Consider the following 13,876-nt stretch of genomic DNA (forward strand, 5'->3'; position numbering starts at 1 on the left):
TGGGTGTATATAAACAGATGTTTAGATTCTATTTAAATTAATTATTTTGGTTCCAAAATATTGATATTCCTAATTTTAGTAATGTATGGAAGAATCTTATAATAAAGATCCTCTCTAAAATTGTTTTACCTACTCAATTATTTTATATTACCATATGTAGACGTGATCCCATGCCTTATTGTTTAAACACAATTCCCTCTTAATTTTTAAATGCATGTTATAATATTAAACTAATTCTAATTTTGAAAAAGAAAAAAACATATTCACTAAAGAAACATTGAATAGGTGGCACCTAATAATCAAATAACACTATGATAGTATATTATAGTCATGAGAACAAGCCCTTCTCCTAAGTGGACCCATAACCGAACAATGTATGGTGTGGATTCATTCCAATGATCTTGGGCGTGCATAAACAAGGTACCGTACATCAGTTATCTGAGCCTCTCCATGGAATTTCGTAACCACCTCCTCCTCCATCATTGCCAATTTGCCACTGAAACGGTCAGTCAAAGGAGAACTGGCAATAAAACATATGTTTCATGCAATTCCCAATACTTAATAAAACTTGATTATATGCTCTAATGTACCATTGAATTCTATTTTATTGGTAAAAAAGATTTGACTATAGTTCAAACCCAAAAGAGAAGATGCTTAGCTATTTGGGAAGAAGTGGGTTGGGTTGGTAAATGTTGTGAATGAAGTGAAGCCAAAATCTTTATGGTTGGTATCAAATTGACAGCAAGCAGAAGCCAAAATCTATTAAGTTGGTATATTGTTACTTGCTCAGAGAATCCACAAGCCACGAAGTTTAATGTTAGTCAATATCTTGTAATTCTAAGTAAGCAATAGCTTGTAACTTAAATTTTGCATCACAAAATCTAAGACAAAAATATCTGGCACAAGCAATGGAGAACAAGTTTTATAACATAACATCAAGTTGTCGTTATTATCAATGTTGAATGATTTGTTTACATTGTATAGTTGGGACGTGTTGTTTGACAAGCAGCTCTATAAAATTGCGCTTAGACCACAGGAAATTAGGATACTATGGGCAGAAAGCCAAGACGGCCAATGGGTTTGTGAATGAACACCGACTTTCATTGAACACCACTATAAAATTACTTGTGGAGGGCTTGGAATCAAGGTCTTGAAGAAATAACAATGGCGGTCGCATCAAGTGGTGCATGTTTTGTACAAGGTTTTGGCCATGGTGGGAGGAACATGCTATCACCATCATGTAAGCAGACCAATAGAATTTTAATGGCTGCTACAACTTTATTCCCTACTACCAAGTGAGTACAAAACAGGATCAATGATTCCAAGGTGTTTTTCTTATTGTTCTAATTGATTTCTGTTTCACAGCGCACCATCTTTTATAGGTAGTTTAGTCTGGTTCAAATGTGCTTAATCTTCTTCTCAATCAAGTCAGTTTACTTTCCTTGGCTTGTTACCCCTGTTTTATTACTCTGAATCAAGACCAACATAGATTTCATGGCTGCTACAACTATATTTCCTACTACCAACTACCGTTAGAGGAATAGAACAGGCATTTTGTGTTGTTTTTCTTCTTATAATAATTGCTTTCAGTGTTTGGAATGGTTCATAGCATACCATCTTTTATAGATTGTTTAGTCTGGTTCAAATGTTAATCTTCTCTGCAATCAAGACCATTTAATCTTTTATTGATTGTTTACTTTGATTCAAGACCACTTAACGATGAAACTCAACAGGAATTAGAACAGTTATGTTCGCCTCAAAACAACGATTCTATGTTGTTTTTCTTCTTGGTATAATTGCTTTCAGTACTTGGAATGGTTGATAGCATACCATCTGTTATTGGTTGTTTACACTCGTTCAAATGTGTTTAATCCTCTCTGCAAACAAGTTGGATTAGTTTCCTTGGCTTACAGATCCTTAATGATGGGCTCACACATCTTTTAGGTCACTTCTGAAACAATCATATTAACTTTAACCAGGTAAGTACTGTTACAGAAAACAGAACAAGAGAGTCTTAAAACAATGATTCTATGTTGTTTTTCGTCTTGTTTTAATTGCTTCAGTATTTGGAATGGTTCATACCATCTTTTATTGGTTGTTTAATCTAGTTTAAATGTGCTCAACTATTCTCTGAAATCAAGTTAGTTGAAAAGGATTGTTTTCCCTGTTTCATTGCTCTGAATCGAGTTTATTTATCAACAAAACTTCCCTTTAATGCAAGCAGATTCCCAAAATCCATGATATATGCACAATGTTTATCTGGGCGTAATTGTGTTGCAATATTTTGACTATCAAAGTTTCGGATCATACTCAAATCATCCATGATCAGAATGAAAGTAAATATGATCCTAACAATCTTTCATTTCATTTTGATGATGGCATGATCCGAAATGTTGATGGTCAAAATATTGCAACACAATCACACCCAGATAAACATTGTGCATAAAAATTCCTTTAATCAATCACCCCTATTTTATTAGTCCAGTTCAGTTTATGTATCGCTTAATGTTGGACTTTGAACCTCATTTGTAAAACAATCATATTAGCTTAAATTTCTAACTTTGATAAACACATTTTTACTGTTGTGATTTGAGCTATCGGATTCGACTGTGTTGATTGTATAATTTTTTTTCTCATTGATGTTTTGAGTCATGTTGGATTAAGTGTAGAGTATAATTAGGAATGAAGAAAGGGACATGATTAAAATGAGAATCTCAAATCACATCAACAGATTATGAAAAACCAAATCACATTGACACAGACTGTGGAAACCTAATGTCAATGTCTTAACTTTTACTGATTTAATATGATTATGGAATATTCATTTAGAACTCACTCGATTTTTATTCTTTTTGCTACTGCAGAGAGGCTGTGACGTTGAAATATCGTGAGAGCAATCAAAGGCAGGTGATACATTCTATGCCACCTGAGAAGATCGATCTATTCAAATCTCTGGAGGGATGGGCAGAGAATAATATTTTGCCCCACTTGAAACCTGTGGAAAAATGCTGGCAGCCTTCTGATTTTTTGCCGGATGCTTCATCCGAGGGCTTTGAAGATCAAGTGAGAGAACTGCGAAGAAGAGCTAGAGAGTTGCCAGATGACTACTTTGTTTGCCTTGTTGGGGATATGATTACAGAAGAAGCGTTGCCTACTTATCAGACAATGCTCAATACTCTTGATGGTGTCCGTGATGAGACAGGTGCAAGTTCCACCTCTTGGGCTCTCTGGACAAGAATGTGGACTGCAGAGGAGAACAGGCATGGGGATGTGCTCAATAAGTATCTCTATTTGACGGGGAGAGTGGACATGAAACAGGTTGAAAGGACTATTCAGTATTTGATTGGATCGGGAATGGTAAGTTTACAAAATCCTCAACCGATGTGACTAATTTGGCATTGCTTTCACTTTTCTTTGGGATATTTTCATTGTTCCTCCTTCAATTTGGACGGGTAATAGCTTCTTTTTCGTTTTTGGATATATTTCGTCTTCAGAAACAAATCAAAATGGTCTGTTAACTATTTTTTCTCTAAATGTTTGCATTGATTTAATCATGTCATAGATTTCTCTGGCAAGGTTCTTTCTTTATCCTGATTTCCTTAACGGTATGGATTTCCTTGTTATTGCATGTCTAGTGCATCCAGTATTGCCTTTCTGAACACAACTGTGTTGTAATTTTTCAGATAGATATTCAGGGTCACTCTTCCTGACCCACCAACTATTATTCTGATGATGAGTTAAGGAAGTCTGACCCAGCCATAGTAAAATGGAGATGTGTCTCCCCCCTTTGCCCCACGTCTCGGAGACAGGTGTGTGGGACACACCAGGGACTTGGGAACATCTTATCATAACTAGCATTTTAAGTACCATATGTATAGTATATACAACCCCTCTTCCCCGCCACAGTCCCCTGCATCCCAAATTAAGACCTGGCTGTCCCCGTCCTGAAAACTTGTCCCCATGTTCCACCATCCCCCATCCCCCAAGGCGGTGTAACAATGGACCCAGCTCATTACTTAGTTTTGTTTTTAACACAGTTCTGCACAGGTGCCTTGTTGTTCAACTCATATGAGCTCGAGAAGCTTAAGTCCCTGATCCGGTGGTTTCCCATAATTTATTTGCATTCTAACTAAGAATACTAGATTTTGGGCCTATATCCAAGCCATTTTTTCTATCAGAAAAGTGCTCATAAATGGCTTCAGAAAGAGACTTCCATTGACTTAAATGCCCACTAGGTGTCACTTTGAAATTGAATGCAACTAAAATTTGGCTGCCCCAAGAAATTGAGTACAACTAATATATCTTTGATTCTCGTCTTAGGCCATCTCTGTTATGTTCTGTCATCCTTGTTAAAAGATCTACTGTAAACTGGAATTTTAATATAAAATCTTAGGCCTAGATCCAAGCCATTGTTTGTATCAAATTAGTGTTCATAAGTGGTTTCAGAACACCGACATTTCATCCCTTTAATGTCCACCAGTTTTTGCTTTGAAATTGAATGCAACTATAATTTTGACTGCTCCAGGAATTTCAGTTTTTGGATGCTCGTGTCAGGCCTAATCTGTTCTGTTCTGTTATCCTTGTCAAAAGATATTTGACAGATCCGTAAAATAGAATGTTGATGTTAAATCTTCTGTTCTCATTAGACTGATTCCCATGGCTTATTTGCATTTCTAATTCAAAATACTAGATTTTGGGCCTAGAACCAAGCCGCCTTTCCTATCAAAAAAGTGCCCATAAATATTTCAGAACAAAAATTTACATGGCGGCTGAAATACCCGCTAGGTTTTGCTTTGAAATTAAATGCAACTATATTTTAAGTGCTACAAGAATTGAGTTCTTGGATGCTCTTCTTAGGCCTCCTCTGTTCTGTTCGTTCTGTTATTCTTGTTAAAAGATATTTGATGGAACTGTAAAATTGAATGTTGTGTTAAACCTTGAATAGCAGCATATTTATACTGATTGGCTTCAGTATTAGATTGTGTTAAGTTTTTTATCATCAACATTTCAAATCATACTATGTGATCCATCATCAGGAAATGATCAGGATGATGGATCACGTAGTGTAATTCAAAACGTTGATGGTAAAAATCTTAACACAATCTAATTCAGAAGCCAATCAGCCAATCAGTATAATTGTAATGAATTGTGGTGATCCATCATCAGGAAATGATCAGGATGATGGATCACGTAGTGTGATTCAAAACGTTGATGGTAAAAATCTTAACACAATCTAATTCAGAAGCCAATCAGCCAATCAGTATAATTGTAATGAATTGTGGAAATTTGATTGCTAATAATTGTGGAAATTTGGAAATTTGATTGCTAATAATTGTGGAAATTTGATCACTCTGGTTAGCAGCATATTTGTTTCTTGCAAAAGGCATATTTGTTTCTTGCAAAAGACTTCTAGACCTCCAAACATAAATTCTAATCTAAATTATCTTATTTTCTATATGGCTTGTTAAGGATCCAAGCACTGAAAACAGCCCATATCTAGGATTTGTATACACATCATTCCAAGAGAGAGCAACATTCATATCACACGGCAATACAGCAAGGCAGGCCAAAGAATACGGCGACTCAAACCTGGCTCAAATATGTGGCACCATTGCAGCAGACGAAAAACGCCACGAAGCCGCTTACACTAAGATTGTAGAAAAGCTATTTGAGATTGATCCTGATGGTGCAATGCTGGCCTTTGAAGACATGATGAGGAAGAAGATCTCCATGCCTGCCCACTTGATGTACGATGGCCAGGATAACAATCTGTTTGATCATTTCTCTGCCGTGGCTCAGAAATTGGGGGTCTATACAGCCAGGGACTATGTAGAGATCTTGGAATTCTTTGTAAAAAGGTGGAACTTGGAGAAACTAGAAGGGCTCTCAAGTAAGGGAAACAGAGCAAGGGAGTTTGTGTGTAAGTTGGCACCTAGAATTAGAAGGCTTGAAAGCAGAGCTGAGACAAGAACAAAGAACAGGCAGGGTGTTCCCTTCAGCTGGATTTTTAACAGAGAGGTTATCATATAGAAGAAAAATACAAAAAAACAAGTAGCTGGTGTGCTCAAGACCGGAAGGACTTGCCTCGCTTCGTCCTTCCAGTTTTTGCCTTCAAATATGAGATATATTTCCAACGAAGTAAACGGTTTGTAATTCCGAGTTAGGGCAAGAAGTTACGCTTTCTCCAAATAGACCTAAAATTTTACCTTATCACTCTATCATCATTAGTGGTGGTGTGCTAGGATGTAATTGAATACCAGAAGTTTGAATTTGGGTTTGGGTTCCTCCCAAATTTGTTGTAGAGGGAATGTTAATAGTACTTAGTGTTTGACGTTAGAAGATATGCCTGTTGAACTGTTAATACCAGTGGATTCTGTAATTTGAATATGAGGTTGGAAATTATACAGTAAGTTCATTGAACACCCAATTTTTTTGATCTATATGTGTTTCTGATGTCTGTTTGTATGTTCAATTTACTGTAAACTCAAAAGTTTTTCACCATCCTTTGGCTCAATTAGATTATCTTAAACAGAGTGATTGCAGTCGCGATTAGATTATCTTAATCAGAGTGATTGCTGTCGCTATAAATGAACAAGTAAAAGCTACTCGGAATCTTGGTAAATGATAGGCTAAATCTGATATTTAGACACCACTTTACTGGATGAGACCTCTTTTTCATCATCGCGAGAGATGTTTTATTCTAATGGTATACTTCTCCTGTTATTTCGAAGTGAAAAGCTTCTTAAAAGAATTATAAATTAAATAATCTCTTTTTATTTGAAAGTTTTTTTTAAAGTTACATTGAATATTAAAATTTAATGTTAATTATAACTTCTTATATACTAGCAAATATAAGAAATTCATTTTTGAGAAAGTATTAAATACAAAATATTATCTACTAGCGCTTGCACCCGGAACAAGTGTAAGCTGATAGATTTGGAAGGTTTTAATTGAATTGAAAAATTGAAAACACACCTTCCACAAACAAAAGAACAAAGCTAGTTAATTTAATTAGAACAGCAAGAGTTATTGTAATTATCAAGGCAAGTGTTATTGTAATATCAAGGCAAATGTCGGACACAACTATATATTTTGATTAACAAACTCCAAATCAATAGGACGTAGCATATTGTTAACCATTCCATTGTAAACATCATTTTGAAAGCGAAAACTCTATGCCAAAGCAGTTGCTTAGTGCAGAGGGACTTTTTGTTCCAATGTTTTGGTTTCGGTTTTTTCAAGTTTTGGCAGGTAAATTATACATAAGAACTGAAAATTTCAAGTGAAATGGAACTTTTTAGAAATTAAAGTTTTAATTATTTGAAGCTTTGGTCTAATTCACTCTGTTTGTGGCCTCAGATTTGGTGCTCAAACTTGTTTTGTTCAATTTTCTTTTTAGGTAATTATTCTAGTAATGTTTCTGGGTCAACTATAAAGCTACTTCTATTTTGAGAGTCTCCTAAAAATCTATTGTAAGTGTTTTAGAATATTAAAAAATACAAAAGAAGCTTAAATAACAGGGCAATCAAAAGCCTGTAAATTTCATTGCACAAATCTATAAAAATTCTTGGTTTATGATCTACAGTCTTCCATCAGGTGAATGCCCTCCGATCTAGATGATCATGGGCCATAAAGTGGTAAATACGTCATAAACTTGCTCCACCATTTCCTTTCTTTTGTATGCTGCCAGTAATAAAACTACTAATTTACAACTTCTGAAACATTTTGGAAAAGATTCAATTGTGATATTGCTATCAGGATTTAACTGTGTGATTTTGAGTCAAACTCATTGACCCATGTTTCATGAGTAGTGATTCAACATGAATCCATCTCTCATGAGAATAAATGGAACACTTTGAACTAATTGGATCTAGGTGATGCTCACATGGGTGAAGCATCAAGACTTCCCGAGAGGTCACCCATCCCAGTACTACTCCAACCTGAGCGCGCTTAACTATGGAGTTTGCTCCATGGTTAAACCCAAAACTTGCAACCCCATTTGCAAAACCTTCACCAAGTGTTGTGCCTTATGAACCATTCATTAGAAAGCCCCTTAAGATCATCAATTGATAAGTAGGAGACAATTTCCATAGCAAGTCAAATTGTGATATTGTTATTAGGATTTAACTGTGTGATTTTGAGTCAAACTCATTGACCCATGTTTCATGAGTAGTGATTCAACATGAATCTATCTCTCATGAGAATAAATGGAACACTTAGCACTCATTGGATCTAGGTGATGCTCACAGGGGTGAAGCACCGGGACGTCCCGAGAGGTCACCCATCCCAGTACTACTCCATTCTGAGCACGCTTAACTACGGAGTTTCCTCCATGGTTAAACCCAAAGCTTGCAACCCCATTTGCAAAACCTTCACCAAGTGTTCTGCCTTATGAACCATTCATTAGAAAGCCCCTTAAGCTCATCAATGAGTTTGACTCAAAATCATCCCTGTGAGCGTCACCTAGATCCAATGAGTGCTAAGTGTTCCATTTATTCTCATGAGAGATGGATTCATGTTGAATCACAACTCATGAAACATGGGTCAATGAGTTTGACTCAAAATCACACAATTAAATCCTGATAGCAATATCACAATTTGACTTGCTATGGAAATTGTCTCCTACTTATCAATGATTTAATGTCGGCAAAATTTTCAAAGACGAGGTAGGCTTAATTTGCTTGTCCAAGGTGTAAATATTATACAATAAAAATTTTTGTCTAACTTTTTTAAATATTTCACTTGTTCAAAGCATCTATGTATTTCAACAAATTCAAAGATGATTTGATGATTTATTCTAATGAATTCCATAGGGAAGATTATAGAAAGAAAAGCTTACTTACTTCATCTTTTGTCTAATTTGTCATACAATAAACCATCTTTATACACCTTCGCCTTATTTACATCAAAAATTTGCAATTGACTCTGCAAATTCAAGTGCCAATTTGATGGATATACTCTACAATCTGTAGTTTGACACACACTCAAAATAATGAATATTACCTTCAGCAAGGCGCTCCTAGGCTTTGAGAGATTTTTCGCCATTACCAATAGGCACAATAGTGTCTACCCTACGGGCTTTCTACTTCTATTGGCTTCATCTTGCTTTGACACAACTATTTATCTTCTCTTCTTTTTTCGTACTAATTATTCTTATTCTTCTATCATATTATATGATTCTCTCGTCTCTTGCACCTTCTATATCACAATAAATGAATGACACGGCTGTTATTAGTGGAAATTGTTGAGCAGGACACATATCATTCTTAGGGGGATCATGCTTTAGCTAGCAACTATTAAAAAAAATGAGAACCTTACACGAAGTAGATTAGTTTCCATTCACACTCTCTGCCGCAAACTAAATTGTTTTAATCTCACCGGGCCAGAAAATATTTCCGTCATATTATTTCGACTACGTGAGACTTTTCCGAGATGGGTTGCCTCAATGTAAAAGCCTATCAAGTAATTATAAAAAATTTAATATAAAGTATGAATTTAAAATTATTGAATCTTCTTAATACATATAACTAAAATGGTTAATGTCTTTATATAGAATGTGGATTTCTAACATGCATCAAGAATCTTTTGGGACTTAGAGGTAGGCAAAACTAAATGTTAAAAATTGTGATAGAGTTAAAATGTTAAATGGTGTGGTTGTCTTTTATTAAGTTAAGATGTTGATTGGTTTGGTTGTCTTGCTTTGATTTTAGATGCCATATAGATATATCATGTTGGTTATGAGGTAACCACCTTTAGCTTAAATGTTTGTTGTCTTTAATGCTCTTTTAAATATATTTACAATTAAAGTTTTTTGATGCTTTATTACTATCCTCATTGATATCAATGACATTTTTGGTTTAAAATAAATGTTTCTTTTGTTGAAGTTAGTTGCTCTTCTTTCTCAAGGTTCATCTCATTATTTAATGTTAGTGGCAGCTTGTCTTCTTTCTCTAAACTTGTCGTATTATTTCTCCTACTTACATCAAAACCAAAGATATGGCATGTACCTTCCACCTATCCTAATATTGAACCCACTACTTTGGGCAACTATAAGTTCCCTTTATTAGGTTTTTTAAGAATAAATAAGGAAGATAAATAACATTTCCTATAATACTACAATTAACATGATTTGAATGACATAATTGATAGTTAGCTTTGTCCCTCTATCAAAGACAACTTTAATAGAGGCAAATTATTTAGATTGGAGTTATGAATCAAAATATAGAGATTAACAAGGGAACATTGAATAAGTTTAAACAAAAAAAGAAACAAGATAAATATTTAGCTCAAACACTAAGAAAATATCAAACTAGCTTGCAAAGAACATATAGAAACTCAACATTCTTCTTTAAGAGTCCTTAATCACACTTAGAAATGGATGGAGGTTAAAAACTTCATGTTGAAGCTTTTGGCATCCATCCTTCATGGGATTATGTCACTATTAACAAATTGGAAACTTGCATAATAAAGTCGACACTCACAAAATAATTATCTACAAGAATACCACCATGGGGTAATTATGCTCCATATGGCTTTTTCAAGTTTAGGCTAATTATTTTTTGACCAAGAAAACAATGGAGGAGTACTTGCCCATATTGAAAAATTAGCAAATGATTGATGAACCCTCATTAAAAGAATGTTACAGTAAAACCCCCACTTTAAAAGGTAGAGTAATAAAAGAGAGAAGCATCTTACCCATGCAGATATAAATACATAATTAAGAACATAATTAAAAATAAATTAAAAAGGTAATTTGATCGAAGATAATAAACTAGATAATCAAACTAGTTATACATTTAAGATATCATGCTTCTAATATTCTAAGGATAAGGTTATAAGTTTCATCTAATTAAGAACCTCATTAGTGTGCCCCTCAAGATCAAAACTTGGATCCTACATCATAAGGAACATACAAAAAATTACCACTAACTACAAACCATATAATGGATTCAAACACAATCATCATGGTATAAGGAGGTTAGGAAGAAACCTTTCATTATAGGAAAGATCTCAAAAATACCACCAAGGCCTCCATTTTATTTTGAACCAAATCCACACAGCATCAATATTCAACCTCAACTTGAAGATCCTCCTTATGAGAGAGTTCTTAAGAAATAAGACAACTTTGCTAGTTCAATATATTCTAAAAACTAGATAACCAAAGGAAAGATGGTAGATTAATGCATCAGAAATTCTACAAAACCATTTGTAATCTCTTTAGTTCAAATCCATTCATACTTTCCTTCTTTATGTAAGCAAGTTAAGGTAGCAATATGACTTTCTACACTAACCTTAAGAGGAGGATTATGCATTAACTTTCTTAGAATTTCAAAATAGGTATAGAAACTTAATATAAATAAACATAAATAACATGCATATTCAAAAATCAACAATAGAAAATAATATATTTGAAGAGAAAGCTTCTCACATGAGTATCAATAAACATGGATCTAGAGATAACTAAATAATTATAAGATTATTATAACTAACCTCCATCTCACACACCTATGATACAATAATATAATACATGAAATGGTTAAACAACATTATAAAACTATGCATTAAAACCATCAAAATGTGATACCCATCTTATCTCCAATCCAAGACTCTCTATGATGTGTCAAAATACACATCGACATATGTAGTTGCCTTTTAAAACTCATTTATTGTCAATCATATTTTTATTTTAGGAGACCCAGTCTTTGGAGTTTGTGCAACAATGGATTTACTTAATGAACTTAAATCATATAAGCATGTGCATTCATGGTATACTAAATAATCCTCCTATTTTTAAAAACTATTTCCCTAAACTCCTTGTTTGCCACCCCTCCTCTAGTACCCCTTTACTTGTTTTTCTATATAAACTCCCACCTCTAGCCCCCAAATCCCCACCCCCCACCATTTAGACAATATATTTCCTCTTTTTTCCATTTTAAAACCCCTAATATGAACCCATGTACTATTGTATTTTCCCTTCAGTAAAGACACTGTGAATTGTGTCTTTATTAATAATGTGTCTAATTGATAAACCATTGGAAGTGATAGAAAATGCATAGCATTCTTTATCAAGATAAAAACAACTTCATTGGTTACAAATATATTTGGTCAATTCCAAATCCTCTAAGGCCTTTACAATTGACTTTGAATAATCTAATTAATGAACCATTTGAAGTGCTAGAAAACTCATGACATACCCTATCAAGCTAAAAAAAAACTATATTGTTTATAGAAAATTTTGGTAAGTTCCAAGCCTCTCGAGCCTTCAAAATTGACTTGGAAACTTTCATTTGCAACTTAACAAAAGAAACCTTTAATATCTTGAATTCTAGAGATGGCCTTGCAATGAAAGTTTGGAAAAAAAATTAAGTCAATCTATACTCAAATGTAAATTTACTATAAATAGGTACCTTATGTAAAAGAAAGGTTGAGACACAATTTTCCTAACATTCCCCTACTTGTCAAACACCTTTCAAGAGAAAATAGAATATCTATACCTAATTTAATTTCTGGGGACCATGAGGCTCATAGACTCTTAACATTATTTATAGTTCTTTATGGTCATAATATAAAGAGTACATTGAGGTACCCTTTCAATATATGAATAATCATTTGGTTTCGCCCCAATTAACTCTACCAAGATTATAAATGTATCTAGAAAGAAATCTAACTACGTGGGCAATGTCAAGTCTAGTACAAATCATAGTATGCATCAAACTACCAACTACACATAACTTTTTTTAACTAGAAAGAGGAACACATGATGATCTATGATCTTGCATGTTGAACCTCTATTATACTTAGTCTACATACGTACTTCCCCTAGTCATAGCTTTCTATTTAGTATATCTCTTCTAATTTTTATCTAAAGAATGTGTTTAGTTGCACCAAGACCTTTAATTTTAAATTTAGTAGCAAGTTGAGATTTGAGTTTTGAAATCACACATGTCCTTTATCCAATAAATAACATATCATGCTATATATATGAAATGACCATCATAAATGTTATAATTAACATAATGATCTAGTTTAGAAAGCTCGGATACCAAACTCAACATGTGGGTATCAAATTCCTAGTACCATATCTTGTTGTGAGGTTTTCACACCATAGCTCCATTTCAAATGGGGAACACCTATTTTACTAATAGGATTAGGTGATATATTGAATTTAGAAAATAAATTGAGTTTAATGGTCTTCTTTAGGTAGAACTTGAAAAAAATGCAAAATTTGGCTAAAAGTCAAAAATTAAAGAAAAAAAAATTAGCTAAGGGATAGTAGATTTGAATAAGTATGAAAAGATGATGAAACGCCTCTTAATCTCAAATAAGGGAGATGAAACCTCTTTGTCTCAAGTGTTTATGAAGCCTCTTCATCTCAAGTGGGGTAGATGAAGCTTCTTCTCACCTCAAGTGGAGTAGACAAAGCCTCTTCTTTTCTTAAATTAAAGGTGGAGGAAGCACCTCCTTATCTCATGATTGTATAAAGGAAGAAAGAGATTGATTTGAGCATGGGGGATTAACTTCAAATTTTCCATTAGAAGATAAAAATTTAATGTAATTAAATCTTGCATCAATATTTGGATCAGACATTTAATAAGCATTGAATTAAGTATTTAGTAAGATGAAGCAAGGGGAGATCAATTTTGCTTGCATTAATTGGGATAGAAATTCATTTCAAATAAAGATAAGACCTAGCTTGCATCAATTTTGCTAAAATGAAAATGAGTTTTACATTAAGATGAGATTAAATTTACCTTGATTTTGCAAAATGAATATAGGTTTTAAATTGAGATGGGAGTAAATTTACCCTGATTTTGCAAAATTAGATTGATTTTAAATATGAATTAGTGAATTCATCCATTGTGGTATTGAATTTATA

The 13,876-nt window shown here is 33.8% G+C and overlaps 1 protein-coding gene across 1 annotated transcript; it reads left to right on the plus strand.

Annotated features, from left to right (window-relative positions):
* Positions 1 to 559: 559 nt before the first annotated feature.
* On the plus strand, positions 560 to 6,440 carry LOC149555555 (stearoyl-[acyl-carrier-protein] 9-desaturase, chloroplastic-like). The gene is made up of 3 exons (XM_089829658.1): positions 560 to 1,295; positions 2,865 to 3,357; positions 5,470 to 6,440. The coding sequence occupies exons 1-3, from the start codon at positions 1,165 to 1,167 to the stop codon at positions 6,028 to 6,030; spliced, it is 1,185 nt and encodes a 394-aa protein (XP_089685784.1). The 5' UTR covers positions 560 to 1,164; the 3' UTR covers positions 6,031 to 6,440.
* Positions 6,441 to 13,876: the final 7,436 nt, after the last annotated feature.

This window comes from Cupressus sempervirens, chromosome 5, assembly GCF_028749045.1.
Source record: "Cupressus sempervirens isolate cs-2001-9-10 chromosome 5, ASM2874904v1, whole genome shotgun sequence".
In the NCBI taxonomy this organism is placed as follows: Eukaryota; Viridiplantae; Streptophyta; class Pinopsida; order Cupressales; family Cupressaceae; genus Cupressus; species Cupressus sempervirens.

Excerpts from the sequence above, each read along its gene's own strand:
- LOC149555555 (XM_089829658.1), top strand. The coding sequence starts at position 1,165 with ATGGCGGTCGCATCAAGTGGTGCATGTTTTGTACAAGGTTTTGGCCAT. Across the intron at positions 1,296-2,864 it reads ACTTTATTCCCTACTACCAA|AGAGGCTGTGACGTTGAAAT; the intron begins GTGAGTACAAAA and ends TTGCTACTGCAG. Across the intron at positions 3,358-5,469 it reads ATTTGATTGGATCGGGAATG|GATCCAAGCACTGAAAACAG; the intron begins GTAAGTTTACAA and ends TGGCTTGTTAAG.